General features: G+C 39.9%; 3 protein-coding genes across 5 annotated transcripts in view; 1 reads left to right on the plus strand and 2 right to left on the minus strand.

Annotated features, from left to right (window-relative positions):
• Window positions 1–21108, plus strand: part of LOC139547169 (zinc finger and SCAN domain-containing protein 16-like) — a 223489-nt gene that overhangs the window by 116389 nt on the left and 85992 nt on the right. The window lies entirely within an intron of this gene.
• Window positions 1227–10104, minus strand: LOC139547165 (zinc finger protein 271-like). The gene is made up of 2 exons (XM_071356221.1): window positions 8653–10104; window positions 1227–4380 (listed from the first exon to the last, which is right to left on the minus strand). Exons 1-2 carry the CDS (start codon window positions 8984–8986, stop codon window positions 2999–3001), a joined length of 1716 nt encoding a protein of 571 aa, XP_071212322.1. The 5' UTR covers window positions 8987–10104; the 3' UTR covers window positions 1227–2998.
• LOC139547180 (myb/SANT-like DNA-binding domain-containing protein 4) lies at window positions 11194–15782 on the minus strand. 3 transcript variants are annotated; one of them, XM_071356244.1, is made up of 11 exons: window positions 14540–15781; window positions 14176–14246; window positions 13912–14088; window positions 13760–13821; window positions 13591–13677; window positions 13462–13503; window positions 13220–13393; window positions 13105–13140; window positions 12454–13006; window positions 12061–12172; window positions 11194–11966 (listed from the first exon to the last, which is right to left on the minus strand). In XM_071356244.1, exons 1-8 carry the CDS (start codon window positions 14695–14697, stop codon window positions 13105–13107), a joined length of 807 nt encoding a protein of 268 aa, XP_071212345.1. In that variant the 5' UTR covers window positions 14698–15781; the 3' UTR covers window positions 11194–11966; window positions 12061–12172; window positions 12454–13006. The 3 variants fall into 3 exon arrangements, with proteins under 3 accessions (XP_071212345.1, XP_071212344.1, XP_071212342.1); XM_071356243.1 differs by having other exon boundaries at window positions 13105–13393; window positions 14540–15782; XM_071356241.1 differs by having other exon boundaries at window positions 12454–13393; window positions 14540–15782.

The raw sequence follows: 21108 nt of genomic DNA on the forward strand, positions 1-21108 counted from the left end.
TATGCTTGGTTAAGTGTGCCTTGAATTCTAAATAAATCACAGACATTATCACCAGCAAAGCACCCCCACACCTTCTCCTCCATCCAAATGATGAGAGATCATCCGTTCGTCTACTCTGCGTTTCATAAAGACACAGTGGTTGGAACCAAAAATCTCAAATTTGGACTCATCAGACCAAAGGACAGAGTTCCACCGGTCTAATGTCCATTGCTTGTGTTTTTTGGCCCAAGCAAGTCTCTTCTTCTTATTGGTGTCCTTTAGTAGTGGTTTCTTTGCAGCAATTCGACCATGAAGGCCTGATTCACACAGTCTCCTCTGAACAGTTGATGTTGAGATGTGTCTGTTACTTGAACTACTTTTACTTCAATACATTCCAAATGAAAATATTGTACTTTTCACTCCATACATTTTCCTTGACAACCCAAAGTACTCGTTACCTTTTGAATGCTTTAGCAGGACAGGAAAATGGTCCAATTCATGCACTTATCAAGAGAACATCCCTGATCATACCTACTGCCTCTGATCTGGCGGACTCACTAAACATAAATGCATTGTTTGTAAATTATGTCTGAGTGTTGGAGTGTACACCTGGCTATCCGTACATTTTAAAAACAAGAAAATAGTGCCATCTGGTTTGCTTAATATAAGGAATGTGAAATGATTTGAAGTATATTTTAGAAATTACATTTACTTTTGATACTTAAGTATATTTTAAACCAAATACTTTTACTCGAGTAGTATTTTACTGGCTGACTTTTACTTGAGTAACATTCTATTCAGGTATCTTTACTTTTACTCAGGTATGACAATTGGGTACTTTTTCCACCACTTTTATAACGATCACTTGCGTCATGCCATTCCTCAAGGTAACCCCGCTGTCTGAAACGCTCATCCAGACAATCGGCTTGTTTGTCATAGTCACTCTGTGTACTACAAATCCTGCGTATGCGACTGCATTGGCTGATGGGGAGACTCGTTTTTTTAGGGGTGAAGGGTGAAAGCTGTCTCTGTGTAACAGGGAATTCCTGTCCATTCATAATTAGATGCTATATTTTTTATACTAACCTTACATTCCATGCACTACTTTGACATAGTGGAAGATATATTGAATTTATTCTGTTTTTCATACTAAGATGGACAAAGATAAGTTGCTTTTGCACTTATTTGTTGTTTGGTTTTGCAAGAGTCTTATGATTGGTCGGTCATTGGGTTCATTTGTTTTGCAGTATGTTCAAATCAAGCTTTATTTATACAGCACATTTCAGACATGGATCATCGTCACAGGAAAAAACAAATAAAAAAACATTGAAAATAAACAGAAATATTTAGTACACGAACATAAGAGGATAAAAATTAGAAGACTAACAACTGAAAGACTAATGAACATTCTAAGGAAATGCCATTGATTAAAATATTAATTGGACGCAATATACAACACAAAATACACGTTTGTTTTTTAAGAAGGGTTCTGAAAGACACTATGGGGTGCCCACTGAAAATTGACTAATACCATCTGGTACCTAAAAGACACCAACCATGAGACCCACTAAATCTGCCCAAGAAGAGGCAAACAAAAGAAAAACCAACACCAAACTTAAAGACAGGAAGTAAACCAAAAAGGTGGAGCAACTAAATGTGTTGACTCTCCACATCTACCAAGACAACTGCAGCACTGGGCCAGACACTCTTAAATACACCTGGACCAGCTCAGGTGAAACACCTTCCCACTAACGAGATGGACAAGACAGCACAGGTGTAACACATACTGACTAACGAGGTGACACCAATCAGTGCGCCCTACGTGCTAAACGAGCTATACGTGCTAAACGAGCTATACGTGCTATACGAGCTATACGTGCTAACGAGCTATACGTTCTAAAGTCCAACCTCAAAACATAAATGGAAATACCAAAGCCTGTAACACCTTCCCCCTTAATTAAGACAACAAATATATCCTATATTTCTGTTGGACAAGTTTGCTCACCACCAACCGAAAACAACTTCATTTCCCAATATAATCAACTAAATTGATTCCCTTCTACAATATAAACATGGTGTCTACTGGCTGTCAACAATTAAAAACGAGATAAAACAGTAATATTTTTCTCCTTTTTCTTTCTATAGAATCCTAAAACTCACTAGCTTCTAGAACTCTCGTCCCCTTGGAACGAGCCCAAATAAAACTCATCTCCAATACGAAAAACATGCAGTCAAAATAAATTGTGATCCATGGCAACTCACTGGCTAAACGCAAAACACAAATCTTTTTGGCTGCCCACCCTTGAGACAATCAGCAACCAAGTTGTGTCTGATTTCAAGAGGAAACTCCTGCAATATCTGTAGTAACTTTCCACCTCATTGCGGAACTTCTCTCTCTTTTCAGGGTCCACTCAATAGGCATGTTGTTGGATTGGGGCCCAGTCCCCAATGTCATGCTCTAGTACATTTGGTTTGGCACATCTGAGAATGAACCCCGATATTCTAAAAGCAGTGCAACAGTGATGCATTTACATTTAGGGGTCGCTTAACAAAGGAACGCAACACTTATTTGTCATCACTCAACGATATCATGTTGAATTTAATTGTGCGAGAGGAGGGAGATGAGGTTGCACGTCCTGTTAAAACTAACAGCTCAAAAGCCGGAATCTGGGAATAATGTGTACATCCCTGGTTTGAGGACAATTTGTAGAAAACAGCGAGCTACATTTTGAAGTGTTGCATTTTGATTGAAGTGGGTCACCAACTTGGTAAGTGTAACATAACTCCTTTTTTTGTTAGTCACTTTTTGATCAATCTCATAAATAGTACTCTTTCAATTCAGAGCAAACGTTTAGGGTTCTACATTCTGACATTCCTTAAAATACTGCTACTACAATGTTAAAACATTCTACATTGTGACATTATTTAATTGATATCATGAAACAACTATTTTCTGATGTTTGATCAGAGATCGTTTACCAGTGACTCTCTTCCCACATTGATTACAGCAAGGATTCTCTCATGTGTGTGTTCTGTGGTGTGACACCAGGCTGTTAAGCAAAGTAAAACTCTTCCCACATTGAGTACAGCTATAAGGATTCTGTCCTGTGTGTCTTCTCTGGTGCAAAGTCAGCTGGCTAGATGTCGTAAAACCCTTCCCACATTGACTACAGCTATAAGATTTCTCTCCTGTGTGTGTCCGCTTGTGTATATTCAGGCTGTCTGGCCGAGAAAAACTCTTCCCACATTGATCACAGCTATATGGTTTCTCTCCAGTGTGTGTTCTCTGGTGTAAAGTCAGCTGGCTAGATGTAGTAAAACTCTTCCCACATTGACTACAGTTATAAGGCTTCTCTCCTGTGTGTGTTCTCTGGTGTGTCGTCAGACATCCAGATGTACCAAAACTCTTCCCACATTGATGACAGCTATGAGGTTTCTCTCCTGTGTGTGTTCTCTGGTGTGTCCTCAGACAGCCAGATGTACCAAAACTCTTCCCACATTGATCACATTTAAAAGCTTTCTCTCCTGTGTGTGTCCGCTGGTGTACTATCAGGCTATTTAGCTGAGTGAAACTCTTCCCACATTGATCACAGCTATATGGTTTCTCTCCTGTGTGTGTTCTCTGGTGTATCCTTTGATAACTAGATGTAGAAAAACTCTTCCCACATTGATCACAGCTATAAGGTTTCTCTCCTGTGTGTGTCCGCTGGTGTACTATCAGGCTGTTAAGGTGAGTAAAACTCTTCCCACATGTATCACAGCCATAAGATTTCTCTCCTGTGTGTATTCTCTGATGTGATTTCAGGGTTTGTAGCCGAATAAAACTCTTCCCACACTGATTACAGCTATATGGTTTCTCTCCTGTGTGTGTTCTCTGGTGTATAGTTAGATAGCTAGATGTAGAAAAACTCTTCCCACATTGATTACAGCTATAAGGTTTCTCTCCTGTATGCCCTCGCTGGTGTACCATCAGGCTGTTAAGCTGAGTAAAACTCTTCCCACATTGATCACAGCCATAGGGTTTCTCTCCAGTGTGTATTCTCTGGTGTGTTTTCAGGGTTTGTAGCCGAATAAAACTCTTCCCACAGTGATCACAGCCAAAAGGTTTCTCTCCACTGTGAATTATTTTATGTATTTTAAGGTCTACTGAAGAATTGAATCTTTTCCCACAGTCAGAGCAGCAGTGAGATTTCACTCCAGTGTGAATTCTCAGGTGTACTTTTAGTGAATTTGATCTTATGAAACATTTCCCACAGTCAGAGCAGCAGTTTGATTTTTTCCCTGTGGATCTCTGCTGGTGTTTCTTGAGAAGTTCTGATCTGGAGAGACTCTTCTCTGCCTCTTCAGCATCATGATGTTGTTGAGGCTCCCCAGAGGATCCACAATAGTCACGTCTCTCTCCTGTGTGAATCACAAAGTCAGACAGATGGTTAAATGCCAACAACAGCAGAAATCCACTGTTTGAGGTAAAAGGTGATGCCCAGTTAGCAACAATAGTCATATTCTGTCTTGTTTTCACATTAGTAGTAACTAGAAATAAGTTATTAAAGTTGTTGAAATCCTAACAGGCTGACTACACCGCTCGCATCGCGTGCGTTGCAAAATAAATTTAGAAATCTATATTATTCAATTATTTCACCCACACTGCTTGCACGTGCCAACGAGCGTCTGTGTTGCTAAGGGCTAACATAGAAGTCAGTTCTATTTGTGATGCAGATCGCGCTGCAAGTCCTGCCTCTCCCATCTCCTTATTGGTTTATAGAAGCAGGTACCCACGTGCCATCTCCTCATTAGTTATACCCATATGGGTGACTGAAAGACAAACGAGGTCAGTGGCGGTAATGAACCTAATTTATGAAAGTTGCCAATCGCAATATAAAGTCAAGAGAAGAAAAAGCCTGGAAGGAAGAGAGATGACTAGAAACGATTCGGTTGACCGTTTATGTGTGGATTAATTGGTGGAGTAGAGGACCTTGTGCATTTCAGGTAAAATAACAACTCAATGTTTATACCCCAGGACAAATTAGCTAGCAACAGCAAGCTAGCTAAATAGGACAAATTAGCTAGCAAGTGCAAGCCAGCTAGCTAAATTGCCATAAATGTTTAATGCTTTTCGACGTGTCCCCAAAATAATATAATTGGTTTAGTTTGTTTTGATATTTTAACCTGCGTGTTGCGACCGCGTTTGGTGTGGGGGGACAAAATACATTTATGCACGATGGCGCACACGCGCAGCCGGTTTCGGTTCCGTATAAGCAGTGCGCCAGAAAACTTTTGGTTTCCAATATAGGCCCCTTTCTGTGTTGGCTAAAATTGGCGCACGATGGCGATGCACATGCAATTTGGTTGTAGAAACTCCTCCAAGCTAAACCGCTAGTTATGGATGTAGTATACAGTGGGGCAAAAAAGTATTTAGTCAGCCACCAATTGTGCAAGTTCTCCCACTTAAAAAGATGAGAGAGGCCTGTAATTTTCATCATAGGTACACTTCAACTATGACAGACAAAATGAGAAAAGAAAATCCAGAAAATCACATTGAAGGATTTTTTATGAATTTATTTGCAAATTATGGTGGAAAATAAGTATTTGGTCACCTACAAACAAGCAAGATTTCTGGCTCTCACAGACCTGTAACTTCTTCTTTAAGAGGCTCCTCTGTCCTCCACTCGTTACCTGTATTAATGGCACCTGTTTGAACTTGTTATCAGTATAAAAGACACCTGTCCACAACCTCAAACAGTCACACTCCAAACTCCACTATGGCCAAGACCAAAGAGCTGTCAAAGGACACCAGAAACAAAATTGTAGACCTGCACCAGGCTGGGAAGACTGAATCTGCAATAGGTAAGCAGCTTGGTTTGAAGAAATCAACTGTGGGAGCAATTATTAGGAAATGGAAGACATACAAGACCACTGATAATCTCCCTCGATCTGGGGCTCCACGCAAGATCTCACCCCGTGGGGTCAAAATGATCACAAGAACGGTGAGCAAAAATCCCAGAACCACACGGGGGGACCTAGTGAATGACCTGCAGAGAGCTGGGACCAAAGTAACAAAGCCTACCATCAGTAACACACTACGCCGCCAGGGACTCAAATCCTGCAGTGCCAGACGTGTCCCCCTGCTTAAGCCAGTACATGTCCAGGCCCGTCTGAAGTTTGCTAGAGAGCATTTGGATGATCCAGAAGAAGATTGGGAGAATGTCATATGGTCAGATGAAACCAAAATAGAACTTTTTGGTAAAAACTCAACTCGTCGTGTTTGGAGGACAAAGAATGCTGAGTTGCATCCAAAGAAAACCATACCTACTGTGAAGCATGGGGGTGGAAACATCATGCTTTGGGGCTGTTTTTCTGCAAAGGGACCAGGACGACTGATCCGTGTAAAGGAAAGAATGAATGGGGCCATGTATCGTGAGATTTTGAGTGAAAACCTCCTTCCAACAGCAAGGGCATTGAAGATGAAACGTGGCTGAGTCTTTCAGCATGACAATGATCCCAAACACACCGCCCGGGCAACGAAGGAGTGGCTTCGTAAGAAGCATTTCAAGGTCCTGGAATGGCCCAGCCAGTCTCCAGATCTCAACCCCATAGAAAATCTTTGAAGGGAGTTGAAAGTCCGTGTTGCCCAGCAACAGCCCCAAAACATCACTGCTCTAGAGGAGATCTGCATGGAGGAATGGGCCAAAATACCAGCAACAGTGTGTGAAAACCTTGTGAAGACTTACAGAAAACGTTTGACCTCTGTCATTGCCAACAAAGGGTATGTAACAAAGTATTGAGATAAACTTTTGTTATTGACCAAATACTTATTTTCTACCACAATTTGCAAATAAATTCATAAAAAATCCTACAATGTGATTTTCTAGATTTTTTCCCCTCATTTTGTCTGTCATAGTTGAAGTGTACCTATGATGAAAATTACAGGCACAATTGGTGGCTGACTAAATACTTTTTTGCCCCACTGTATCTGCCTGGGGCAAAAATGGTGAACGAAGATTTTAGTTTTCACAATCTATTCTGAATATTTCAGCGCAAGATCAGGAGTGCTACTCAACGAAACTCAAATTAAGCTCTGTGTCGCTATTTACTAATTCACCACCGTGAGAGAAACCCCAGGGGAGTTCTCATAGGCTGACAGCAAAAATAGCCTCCATTTTCAGGTGGCTTATGAGTGCATTTCACATTACTTTTGGATTATAATTGTAAGGCTCGCTTGAATCTCCTGCTCTCCACAAAATCAACTGTTTTACACTTAAAACACTTCAACCAGTAAAATGCTCTTTGGCTAGCTTTGCCATCTCCCTGACAATGAGTGTTTGTACACTAAGTGTTTAACAAATTAACCCATAACTTCACCTAACAATAACATAGACCTAGAACTTTAAATCATCTAATATTTCAGGTGAAACATGGAATCTAAAATGTATTTGTCATGACATTTCATAACCTGATAATTTTGTGAATAATCCCACTAAGCTACTCTGTAATGTGTTGTCATTCTAAATGTCCTGAATAAAGGAAAATAGCTCTGTGTGTTGTACAATAGCCTATCCATCAAGGAACAGTTCTCTACACATTATGAGCTAAGTATCTCTGTGTGCAAACAGACTAACGAGACCCTACTGTAAATCAAGCAGACAATAACACATTATAAACATCAATTTGTTAGGGATGTTGGATCCAACGTGGAGCACGGCATAACTGTCTTTACCAGAGTAATGAATGAAGAAGCACTTTGGTTGTTGTTGCATGTCGTGATGTTTGTCATTTGACTAGAATTCAGAAAATTATTTCCTGGATCAGCTGATGATCGTTGAACATGTGACTGTAACTAAATAGCTACAGTATTAAGAATTATGTATAATTATTGAAGAAGCGCGTTAATGACAGTATCCATTTGGGTGTTGTCAATAACGTTAATGTGACTCTCGGTTAGAACCATTGGATTTTGCAAACTCTGAAATGATTTAGGATTTCTGTGCCCATGAAAACTGTTTTCCCAGCGTAATATAAATAGACACTAAATGTTACGTAGGTAGAGTGCATTTCAGAGATCTGAATACAAAAAACTGTACGAACAGGACAATAACCTAAACCACAAGGCCAAATCTACACTGGAGGAGCTTACCAAGATGACATTGAATGTTCCTGAGTGGCCTAGTTACAGTTTGGACTTAAATTGTCTTGAAAGTCTATGGCAAGACTTGAAAATGGATTTCTAGATCAACAACCAACTTGACAGAACATGAAGGATTTTAAAAATAATAATGAATATTCACATGAAGATCTGTCGCCTATTGGATGACATCACGACTTCCCATCAAGCCAACTCCTTGAAGGCCTTACTGACATCACTCACTCCTTCTAGTTTGCAGTTGTTAAAAAAACACTATTTTGCTCAAAACATTTATTTGTTTCCCTTTAGTGTGCTTATACTTTGCTGTATTTATATATCACTTTTCAACAGGAAAAGTTATTTTAAATATCACTGGAGGACGTCATGAACAATTCATACAGTACAAAAACATATTCAAGTGTAGAATGCCCTTTTAAAAATCACACATTAGTTCAACAACTGCAGAGTTTGTGCCCCTGTTTCATAAGATAGTACTCACTGTATTTACTGGTGTTAATCAGATCAATGTCCCTGTTTTATAAGATAGTACTCACTGTATTTACTGGTGTTAATCAGTTCTCCAGTCTGCTCTTCTTCGTCCTCCTCTAATGTGACAGTGATCTCCCCCTCTTCATCCTTAATTCCAAAAACGTCTTCATCTTCTACTCCAAAAACTGCATCTTCCTCCTTTTCTTTCACAGTAACATCCTCCTCCTCTTTCACCCTGAAGGCGTCTGTCACTGAAACGTCTTTCTCTTCTTCTTTCACGGTAACAGCCTCACTCCATACTTGTTTTTGTATTGTAACATCCTCCTCTTTCACCAGAGCTTCTTTCTCCGTCCAGCAGATGCCCTCTTCTTTAGCAGGAGAGTAGCTTAGTGAACTCATGGTCGGGGATAATAGCTTGTTAGCATTAGCGACAAGACTAGAGTTAACTTAACCAGCCAGCTAGTTGACTTACAACGTAAATATTAAATTAAATGGGGTAGCTAGTTGTTTACACATAAGTATGTTTAAATCATAGTGGCAAATAAACCAGGAAATTGTCTAAAGAACCTGAATGTCCCGACTTTGTTGGCTAGCGAGCTACCGAGATGGCTGCAGGTGTTGAAGAAGCGTTCCGTCCACTAGAATATTCGTCACACTAGAAACATCGCCTGAAAAACGCATATCGCCATCTGCTGTCTGGAGGGAGTAAACGCAGCTGAGGAGGGAAAACTTTTTTTTCCTTCATTGAATGATAATATTATAAAGCAGTTTAGGGAAACGTTTTTTTCCTCTCCATTAAATATGCATATTATATCAACACGTACAAACAGCAACAAGTGTTGTTTGATTAGTTCAGATTTTTTTAATGAGAATTTATAACAAACTCTACATCTACTCCACATCTGTTTTTCTGATTCAGTCAAATAACTAGATATCAAAATAAGCACCTAGTTATTGATACCCTTGATAAAGATTAGCAAAATTGACTGTATAAAATAAATAAATAAACTTTACCCACTACCAGGATATTTTTGCCCAAAACCTGGTTACCTCTGCTAGGAGGCTGAAACTTGGCCATAAGTGGATCTTCCAGCAAGACACATCAACATCCACGAAAAACAGTTAATTGGGCACAAAATCACAATTTTTCAATGGCCATCGCAGTCTTTGGACATGAACTCCATTGAAAACCTGTGGTTTGAATTGAACAGGGCAGTCCACAAGCGCAGACAAAATAAATCAAGGACCTGGAGAGATTCTGTTTGGAGGAATGGTCAAGATCCCACCCAATGTGTTCTCTAATCTCATAAAACATTTCAGAGTCGTTATCCTCCCTAGGGGAGAGTGCTGGAGTATTGAAAACATGGGTGGCAATAATTCAGACCCCTACCTTTTGAGAATTACATGTTAAACTAAATCTCTTTCTCTGAGCAATTGCATTAGTATAAAATAATATAATTTCCCTTTTTTTTGGTGTAACAATACATCATGTAGATGTATATAGTGAACAGACTAGGTCTGTACTGCTCCTACATGGTGTAACAATACATCATGTAGATGTATATAGTGAACAGACTAGGTCTGTACTGCTCCTACATGGTGTAACAATACATCATGTAGATGTATATAGTGAACAGACTAGGTCTGTACTGCTCCTACATGGTGTAACAATACATCATGTAGATGTATATAGTGAACAGACTAGGTCTGTACTGCTCCTACATGGTGTAACAATACATCATGTAGATGTATATAATGAACAGACTAGGTCTATACTGCTCCTACACGGTGTAACAATACATCATGTAGATGTATATAGTGAACAGACTAGGTCTGTACTGCTCCTACATGGTGTAACAATACATCATGTAGATGTATATAGTGAACAGACCAGGGGCCTGTTGCACAAAACTAGGATAAGGGATTAAGCCAGGATATCTTGGTGATCCTGGCTCAATTGATCCGTAATCCGGTTGCACTAAAGATGGATAGGGGGCAGGAGGATATGTTATGGTATAAATTACCATGGAGATTTATTCTGTGGAGCTAGCCTGCTCCAGACCAGGCTAAATTCCAGGATCTATTTAATCTCATCCCTAATGTCAGTCAGCAGTCACCACAAATGGAAACCAATAGTTATTTCACTGCTCACTATACATTGTTATCACATATAACTAGACCCACTGTTATTATTTAAACGTTTGTGATCATTAATTTCAATGATTTTGGATAAAAAATGATTTTTAGATGATGTTGCTATCATTAGATAATTTACAGTTTCCCATAGACTATAAGGCTATATATAAAATGATAGAATATTAGGGCCACAGAGGGGAAAAAAACACAAGTCATAATATTGTAACCAGTTGTTTTAAAGGAGGACAGTTGTTAAAATGACAGATGTGGGGCATTTCGTGAAATTGTACTTCAGTATGGTTTCATAAACAAAGACATGCTGATGTGCCAGAATATTAAGTATTGTCATAAGTATCAAAACAATATGTAGCTTTTCTGCAGAAAGAACCAGCCTCATAAATTTATGACTTTATCCTTTTTCTTCAGTGTGGCCCTAGTACTCTGTCATATAAACAAATACACATTCCATATGAATATAAAAACACAATGTGTAACATTATGTTCCTTTATTGAATAAGGACAAAACAAAGCAGGTAAACCATCAGCTCCTTTCGAAACTGAAGTCACAGTGACTCTACAAGATGGAAAGCACAGAATCCAAGCATATTATACAAAATGATACATACACATTCAAAGGTCTGTATATAACACACCCTGCATGTCTGCACACTAAAATAAATGCAGGACAAATCCATACACATCAACTGAACAGACAAATGAATGGATGCAGTAGCCTCCCTGCAGCCTTGTATTACACACAGTATACCGCACAAACATCATAAGAGGCCAAATTCGTCAAAAAACTAACCCAAAAAAACCCAAATTCCTCTGCCACCGCAGGACATATTTAACCAAAATTGAAAGCACACATACTAACTAAAATAATTCAACACATATTGGTCCCTCAGCAGCCGACCACTGTCGTCATCAGGGAAGATTGCCGGATTGTCCCAGTCCATGGCTGGTGGCACTCTGGGGGCCCTCTCCTTCCTCAGGCAGGCCACATTGTGGAGGACAGCACAAGCCACAGTAATATCACATGCCCTAACAGGGCTGACCCTTAATTTGTGAAGGCAGTGAAAGCGTGCCTTCAGGAGGCCAAAGGTCATTTCAACTCTGGCCCTGGTCCTGGCATGGGCATGGTTGTAGGCCTGCTGTGCTTCCTGGGGGTCTGTGAAAGGTGTCAGGAGAAAAGGCTGGCAGCCATACCCCCTGTCTCCCAGCAACACACCAGAGAATTCACCTGTCAACACAAAATCTCATCATTACTACCTCATAAACACAGTGATATTCTTGACACAGCCATGATGGTTATAAATAGGGGTTGTGTGGCTTACCTTGTGATAGGCACTGATAGATTTCAGAGGCCCGAAAGATTCTGGAGTCATGGACTGAGCCAGGCCATTTTGCCACAACATTGCTGATCACACAGTCAGCATTGCAGACCATCTGAAATCATAAGATGAGGAATATTACACCAATCAATGCACATCACTGGCAATGCAGAGTGTTCGTCAATGGACAATATCAAAAAGTTATGTTCACCTGAACATTAATGCTGTGAAAGGATTTCCTATTCACAAAATCGGCCTCATGGGCACCTGAGGGGGCTTTTATCCTTATGTGTGTACAGTCCACTGCACCAATGACATTGGGGAAACCTGTCACACAAAGTAATGAGTATCCTACTATGTGTTAACAGTTGTCCTGTAATTTGTAGATCCTCTTACCTGCAATCCTATAGAACTCCTCTGATGTCACATGGTCTTCTGTGGCCAGGGAAGGAGATGAAGACATCTGCTAATGCTTTGATAGCCAGACACACACTCCTTATTGTGCGGCAAATTGTGGCCTTGTTCAGCTGTTCTGCATCCCCCACTGAGTACAGGAAGGCTCCACTAGCAAAAAAGCGCAAGGCCACACAAACCATTTGCTCCACACTCAGTGCATGGCTCCGTGCAGTGCGGTGCTTAATCCTGGGACCCAGTAGTCTGCATAGATACCTGATGCCATCTGCAGAAAACCTGTATCTTTCATATAGATGGTCATCAGGGAAGGCCAGTGGGTCCAACCGGTCCCTGAAGACCCTTTCTCGCCTGAAGGCTCTCCTCAGCACAAGTGCTTCTTCATCCACCACATCTCGCACGAATGGGCATGCCATTGTCAGAGCAGAAAGGAACACACAATTTTGGGCCTTCATATAGGCTAGTGGCCACACCTGGTGCTGGGGGGGTGGGCAAAAGAGGGCGATGCCTTATAACGATGACTTGGTTGTACTGATTGCTGGGAAAATAAAAAAAACCTTAGAAAGATGCCACCGTCCTGTGTGCTCACAATAAGAGCTCATATGTCATGGCTCACTTGACTTTACGAGAATATACCTAATTTTTATTTTGAGCTGTGTCATCTTCTTGGAGCTGGGGGAGGAAAGAAAAATAATGATTAATACATTTGTGTTACAGTTAGCATACAGTGTACATTGAAGGCATATCTCACCTCCCTCTCAAGTTTTTTTATTTCAAGGTCCAGTTTCCTAATTGTCCTCTTTTTTATTTCGGACTGCAGTGCAAGATTTTCCATCTTTTTCTTCTTGTACTGAATGTCTATGTCTGCCAGTTCTATTTGGCGCCGGAGGTGGTTGCCATACAACTTTCTGATAGCTTGTGAGCTCTGTGAACACAATACAATTAGCGCAGCTGGAATTTGGCAGGATGTGGTGTCCTTTTATTAATACGCACTATGTTGCCAGGCTGGTTTTCCCACTGTATAGCATCTGGGTCCTGTAAAAGAAATTAGATTTTTTGATTTTGATGAGGACTCCTCACCATTGTAGAGTAAATAGTACTTTCACAGTCTTAACATGATACCTCATGCCTTCTGGAATCCAGAGAGATGGTCTCCTCCTCATCATCGTCTCCATCATGTGCTGTTGCTGCTGCACTGGGGCCTTCACCCTATCACATTTAATCGGATTCATATTGAAGCTAGTAGACAAGACATGCCAGGCCTACAGTATGCCTTTGATGGAGTACTCACTGGATCAGCATCGTCTGGTGCTTGTGCTGGTGGCTCTAACAGGAACACAGTGCTGCCAGACACTGCAAGGCAATAGGTAAACCAAAGTCAGACAGTCCAAATTGATTCAATATGAATGTGGTTGTATCCCATGTAGAGATGGAAGGACATACCTTGAATGAAGCGGGTGGCATCTTGGGAGGAACCTATGCTCGTCTCTTTCCCCCCAGGGATCCCCTCTAAGACGGGCCTGCCTTTATTTAGCTCCAAGGCCATGTCCTCTGCTGGGGTAAGGTCAGCCTTTGGTGACCCACCACCCGTGCCTTGTCTGTGGGTATTCTTTTTCACTGCTAAAACAGTACAGACAATGTGTGAGCAGGCACCTTCTGGGTACAATATATGCTTGTGCTTTGTTAAATATTAGTCAGGGACCATACCATTCTGCAGAATGTTCTTGTATTTGATTTTGACCTGCTGCCATGTCCGTTTTGGCCCGTTCATGTTTAATCTACACACACACACACACACACACACACACATTTAATGGAGTCACACTGCAAAAAATTACTTGGTATTTTTGTCTTGTTTTCAGTAAAAATATCAAAAAATTTATCATAGCTTTATACAGTGTGATGGAGTTACTTTACACAATTTCACTCATATCTGCAGTGCATTTCAATTAAAAATTTAACCGTTTCATAATTACAGTACAACTGCATTTTTGGAGATGTGAATTAAATATTTGAATTGTAATTGTGATGTTTCAGCTGAGCGGTGAGTGTGTAATTGTGCACTACTTACGCATTCAGGCGGTCTGCAATACTTTGCCACGCTTTTTCTCTTTGCTTTATCACTGTGGCGGTGTTGCCTTTCTTCTTAATTATATCTTTTACCTCCTCGTATGCCTCCATGAGGATTTGTGCTTCCGACGGGGAAAAGTACGCGGCTCTAGTTGCCATGGTAAATCAGTTAATCTGTGATCTGTGGCGGGGTCTATTTGAGTGAGCCGTGAGCGCGCACCTATCCAGGATTGGTTTCACCTGGCTTAATGAATCCGTGTCTGCTCATCCTGGCTTGGTCTTTGTGCAACCAATTAAGCCTGGACGCACATGTTTTGGCTTCATTGAGCTCAGCTGAGTCATTTATCCCGGATGTCTTAATTCTACTTTTGTGCAACAGGCCCTAGGTCTATACTGCTCCTACATGGTGTAACAATACATCATGTAGATGTATATAACAAACAGACTAGGTCTATACATCATGTAGATGTATATAACGAACAGACTAGGTCTATACTGCTCCTACATGGTGTAACAATACATCAACGAACAGACTAGGTCTATACTTGTCACGTTCTGACCTTAGTTCCTTTTTTATGTCTTTATTTTGGTTTGGTCAGGGCATGAGTTGGGGTGTTTTTCTATGTTTGTTTTCTGTGTCTGTGTTTGTCAATACAGAACTGTTTCAGTCTCGGTCATTCTCTTTTTGTGTTGTCATTCAGTGTTCCATTGTTTTCATTAAAATGGACACTTACCACGCTGCACATTGGTCCGATCTTTCATACTCGTCCTCAGACGAGGACGAGTACCGTTACAATACTGCTCCTACATGGTGTAACAATACATCATGTAGATGTATATAATGAACAGACTAGGTCTATACTGCTCCTACATGGTGTGACAATACATCATATAGATGTATATAATGAACATACTAGGTCAATACTGCTCCTACATGGTGTAACAATACATCATGTAGATGTATATAACGAACAGACTAGGTCTACACTGCTCATATATGGTGTAACAATACATCATGTAGATGTATATAATGAACAGACTAGGTCTATACTGCTCCTACACGGTGTAACAATACATCATACAGATGTATATAACGAACAGACTAGGTCCATACTGCTCATACATGGTGTAACAATACATCATGTAGATGTATATAACTGACAGACTAGGTCTATACTGCTCCTACATGGTGTAACAATATATCATGTAAATGTATATAATGAACAGACTAGGTCTATACTGCTCCTACATGGTGTAACAATACATCATGTAGATGTATATAGTGAACAGACTAGGTCTGTACTGCTCCTACATGGTGTAACAATACATCATGTAGATGTATATAATGAACAGACTAGGTCTATACTGCTCCTACACGGTGTAACAATACATCATGTAGATGTATATAGTGAACAGACTAGGTCTGTACTGCTCCTACATGGTGTAACAATACATCATGTAGATGTATATAGTGAACAGACTAGGTCTATACTGCTCCTACATGGTGTAACAATACATCATGTAGATGTATATAACAAACAGACTATCTATACATCATGTAGATGTATATAACGAACAGACTAGGTCTATACTGCTCCTACATGGTGTAACAATACATCAACGAACAGACTAGGTCTATACTTGTCACGTTCTGACCTTAGTTCCTTTTTTATGTCTTTATTTTGGTTTGGTCAGGGCATGAGTTGGGGTGTTTTTCTATGTTTGTTTTCTGTGTCTGTGTTTGTCAATACAGAACTGTTTCAGTCTCGGTCATTCTCTTTTTGTGTTGTCATTCAGTGTTCCATTGTTTTCATTAAAATGGACACTTACCACGCTGCACATTGGTCCGATCTTTCATACTCGTCCTCAGACGAGGACGAGTACCGTTACAATACTGCTCCTACATGGTGTAACAATACATCATGTAGATGTATATAATGAACAGACTAGGTCTATACTGCTCCTACATGGTGTGACAATACATCATATAGATGTATATAATGAACATACTAGGTCAATACTGCTCCTACATGGTGTAACAATACATCATGTAGATGTATATAACGAACAGACTAGGTCTACACTGCTCATATATGGTGTAACAATACATCATGTAGATGTATATAATGAACAGACTAGGTCTATACTGCTCCTACACGGTGTAACAATACATCATACAGATGTATATAACGAACAGACTAGGTCCATACTGCTCATACATGGTGTAACAATACATCATGTAGATGTATATAACTGACAGACTAGGTCTATACTGCTCCTACATGGTGTAACAATATATCATGTAAATGTATATAATGAACAGACTAGGTCTATACTGCTCCTACATGGTGTAACAATACATCATGTAGATGTATATAATGAACAGACTAGGTCTATACTGCTCCTACATGGTGTAACAATACATCATGTAGATGTATATAATGAACAGACTAGGTCTATACTGCTACTACATGGTGTAACAATACATCATGTAGCTGTATATAATGAACAGACTAGGTCTATGCTGCTCCTACATGGTGTAGCAATACATCATGTAGATGTATACTACCGCACAAAAGTTTGGGGTCACTTAGAAAATGTCCTTGTTTTTGAAAATCAATTTTTTGTCCATTAAAATAACATCAAATTGTTCAGAAATACAGTGTAGACATTGTTAATGATGTAAATGACTATTGTAGCTGGAAACGGCAGATTTTTTCATGGAATATATTCATAGGCGTACAGAGGCCCATTATCAGCAACAATCACTGCTGTGTTCCAATGGCACGTTGTGTTAGCTAATCCAAGTTTATCATTTAAAAGGCTAATTGATCATTAGAAAACCCTTTTGCAATTATGTTAGCACAGCTGAAAACTGTTGCGCTGATTTAACAAAGCTTTTGTAACAATCAGGCAGTAGAACAACAATAATCATCACCCTCTTGACCAATCTTCCCTCCCCTTAACATTGGGTTTGATTCAGACCCTGAGTGTGCCAGGTGGTCATTGGGTTTGATTCAGACCCTGCCAGTGTGTCAGGTGGACATTAGTGAACCAGGTGGACATTGGGTTTGATTCAGACCCTGCCAGTGTGTCAGGTGGACATTAGGTTTGATTCAGACCCTGCCAGTGTGTCAGGTGGACATTAGGTTTGATTCAGACCCTGCCAGTGAACCAGGTGGACATTGGGTTTGATTCAGACCCTGAGTGTGCCAGGTGGACATTAGGTTTGATTCAGACCCTGCCAGTGTACCAGGTGGACATTGGGTTTGATTCAGACCCTGTCAGTGTGCCAGGTGGACATTAGGTTTGATTCAGACCCTGCCAGTGTGTCAGGTGGACATTAGGTTTGATTCAGACTCTGCCAGTGTACCAGGTGGACATTGGGTTTGATTCAGACCCTGCCAGTGTACCAGGTGGACATTGGGTTTGATTCAGACCCTGCCAGTGTGTCAGGTGGACATTGGGTTTGATTCAGACCCTGCCAGTGTGTCAGGTGGACATTAGGTTTGATTCAGACCCTGCCAGCATGGCCAGAAATGTATTCCAAGGTCAGTAACTTATAACCACAGAACCACCCCAGACCTTTCATGCATGACTAAAAACACCTAAGTATTATATTTACTGCCATGGTCTAGTTTGTCACTGCATCAGACACCATTCACAATGCTGGCTGGGGTACGAGTAAATCATGACATATTATTTCCTAACCATTCACAATGCTGGCTGAGGTACGAGTAAAATATTACATATTATTTCCTAACCATTCACAATGCTGGCTGAGGTACGAGTAAAACATGACATATTATTTCCTAACCATTCACAATGCTGGCTGAGATACGAGTAAAACATGACATATTATTTCCTAACCATTCACAATGCTGGCTGAGGTACGAGTAAAACATGAAATATTATTTCCTAATTGTCAAAAATGGCAAGGCTTTACCTCGGTGGGCTTTTCCATTGTTGAGGAAAGCAGGAAGTGTTGTGAGTAACAGAACTGCCTGAGATGTGGGGGAAGGGACCTGCCCACTGATTGGCTGTAGTGACAAGGGTCCCTCCAAAAATCTATCACTATTCCAACTGACATGTCAAATTCTCCCCCAAATCTACCACTAATAGGCCAAGCCTCCACAGACCCTGTCTTGTATTGACAAACAGAACAAATCATTTGACATTCAAATGTCATTTTAAATAGCTCAATTCAATCCAGCTGGGCCTTTTTAACACAGACTGTTGTTCCTGCTGTAGATGTTATGCCATTGTACAGATCTAAGATCATTTCTCCTCCACAATGCATATTCAGTACCGGTCAATTGTTTGGAAACACCTACAAATTCAATGTTTTTTCTTTATTGTAGAATATTGTACATTGTAGAATAATAATGAAGACAACACAACCATGAAATAACTCATATGGAATCATGTAGTAACCAAAAAAAGTGTTAACCTCTACCACTTCTCTCTCCCGGATCCGGGATCCTCCTCATCAAAAAAGCTGACTAGCATAGCCTAGCCTAACGGGACAAGGATATCATATAATATAACTTTCATGAAATCACAAGTCCAATACAGCAAATGAAAGATAAACATCTTGTGAATCCAGCCATCATTTCCGATTTTTAAAATGTTTTACAGCGAAAACACAATATGTATTTCTATTAGCTAACCACAATAGCCAAAGACTCAACCGCATATTTTCACCATGTTTCTACCACATAGGTAGCTATCACAAAACCGACCAAATAGAGATATAATTAGTCACTAACCAAGAAACAACTTCATCAGATGACAGTCTTATAACATGTTATACAATACATTTATGTTTTGTTCGAAAAATGTGCATATTTGAGGTATAAATCATAGTTTTACATTGCAGCTAGCATCACAAATAGCACCGAAGCAGCCAGAATAATTACAGAGAGCAACGTGAAATACATAAATACTCATCATAAAACATTTATGAAAAATACATTGTGTACAGCAAATGAAAGATAAACATCTTGTGAATCCAGCCAATATTTCAGATTTTTTAAGTGTTTTACAGCGAAAACACAATATATATTTCTATTAGCTCACTACAGTAGCCAAACACACAACGCAATTTACTCCCCGCCAAAATAGCTTGCACAAAACCGACAGAATAGAGATAAAATGAATCACTAACCTTGAACAACTTCATCAGATGACAGTCTTATAACATCAGGTTATACAATACACTTATGTTTTGTTCGAAAATGTGCATATTTAGAGCTACAAATCCTGATTATACATTGTGAATACGTAGCATCGATTCACCAGAATCTCCAGAGATATTTTGGACACTCACCTAATCTGACCAAAGAACTCATCATAAACTTTACATAAAAATACTTGTTGTATGGCAAATGAAAGATACACTGGTTCTTAATGCAACCGCCGTGTTAGATTTTTAAAAATAACTTTACCATAACAAACAGCTTGCGTTATTGCGAGACAGCGCTCGCCAAAACGGCAGAGAATAGGAATCAACATTTTCCACAGAAATACGAAATAACATCATAAATTGTTCTTACTTTTGCTGAGCTTCCATCAGAATCTTGTACAAGGAGTCCTTGGTCCAGAATAAATCGTTGTTTGGTTTTAGAATGTCCTTTTCTTCTGTCGAATTCGCGCCACAATGCTAGCCAATGTTGATAACGTTCCCATTTTCTCTCGACGCAAAGAACGGAAAACTCCAAAAGTCCCAATAAACGTTGAATAATCTGATAAAACTCGGTTGAAAAAACCTACTTTACGATGTTATTATCACATGTATCAAATAAAATCAGAGCCGGAGATATTCGCCGTGTAAACCCAACGCTTATCAGAAGACAATATAGAGGTGCTTCGTGCGCCTTGGTAGAGAAAGGAAATTCCTGACCTGCCACTCCAAAAGCTCTTGTTCGACCTCAGATCAAGCTAGACACCCCATTCCACCTTCCACTGCCTGTTGACATCTAGTGGAAAGCGTATGAAGTGCATGCATATCGATAAATATAAGGCAATTGAATAGGCAGGCCCTGAAACAGAGCCTCGTTTTCAGATTTTTCACTTCCTACATGGAAGTTTGCTGCAAAATGAGTTCTGTTTTACTCACAGACATAATTCAAACAGTTTTAGAAACTTCTGAGTGTTTTCTATCCAATAGTAATAATAATATGCATATTGTATGATCTAGAAAAGAGTACGAGGCCGTTTCATTTGGGCATGATTTTTTCCAAAGTGAAAACAGCGCCCCCCTATTGACAAGTTTTTAAACAAATCAAAATATATTCTATATTTTATATTCTCCAAGTTTATCATTTTAAAATGCTAATTGATCATTAGAAAACCCTTTTGCAATTATGTTAGCACAGCGGGAAACTGTTGTTCTGATTAAAGAAGCAATCAAACTGGCCTTCTTTAAACTATTTGAGTATCTGGAGCATCAGCATTTGTGGGTTCGATTACAGGCTCAAAATGGCCAGAAACAAATAATTTTCTTGTGAAAATCGTTAGTCTATTCTATTTCTGAGAAATTAAGGCTATTCCATGCGAGAAATTGCAAAG

This window comes from Salvelinus alpinus, chromosome 20 (assembly GCF_045679555.1).
Source record: "Salvelinus alpinus chromosome 20, SLU_Salpinus.1, whole genome shotgun sequence".
Classification (NCBI taxonomy): Eukaryota; Metazoa; Chordata; class Actinopteri; order Salmoniformes; family Salmonidae; genus Salvelinus; species Salvelinus alpinus.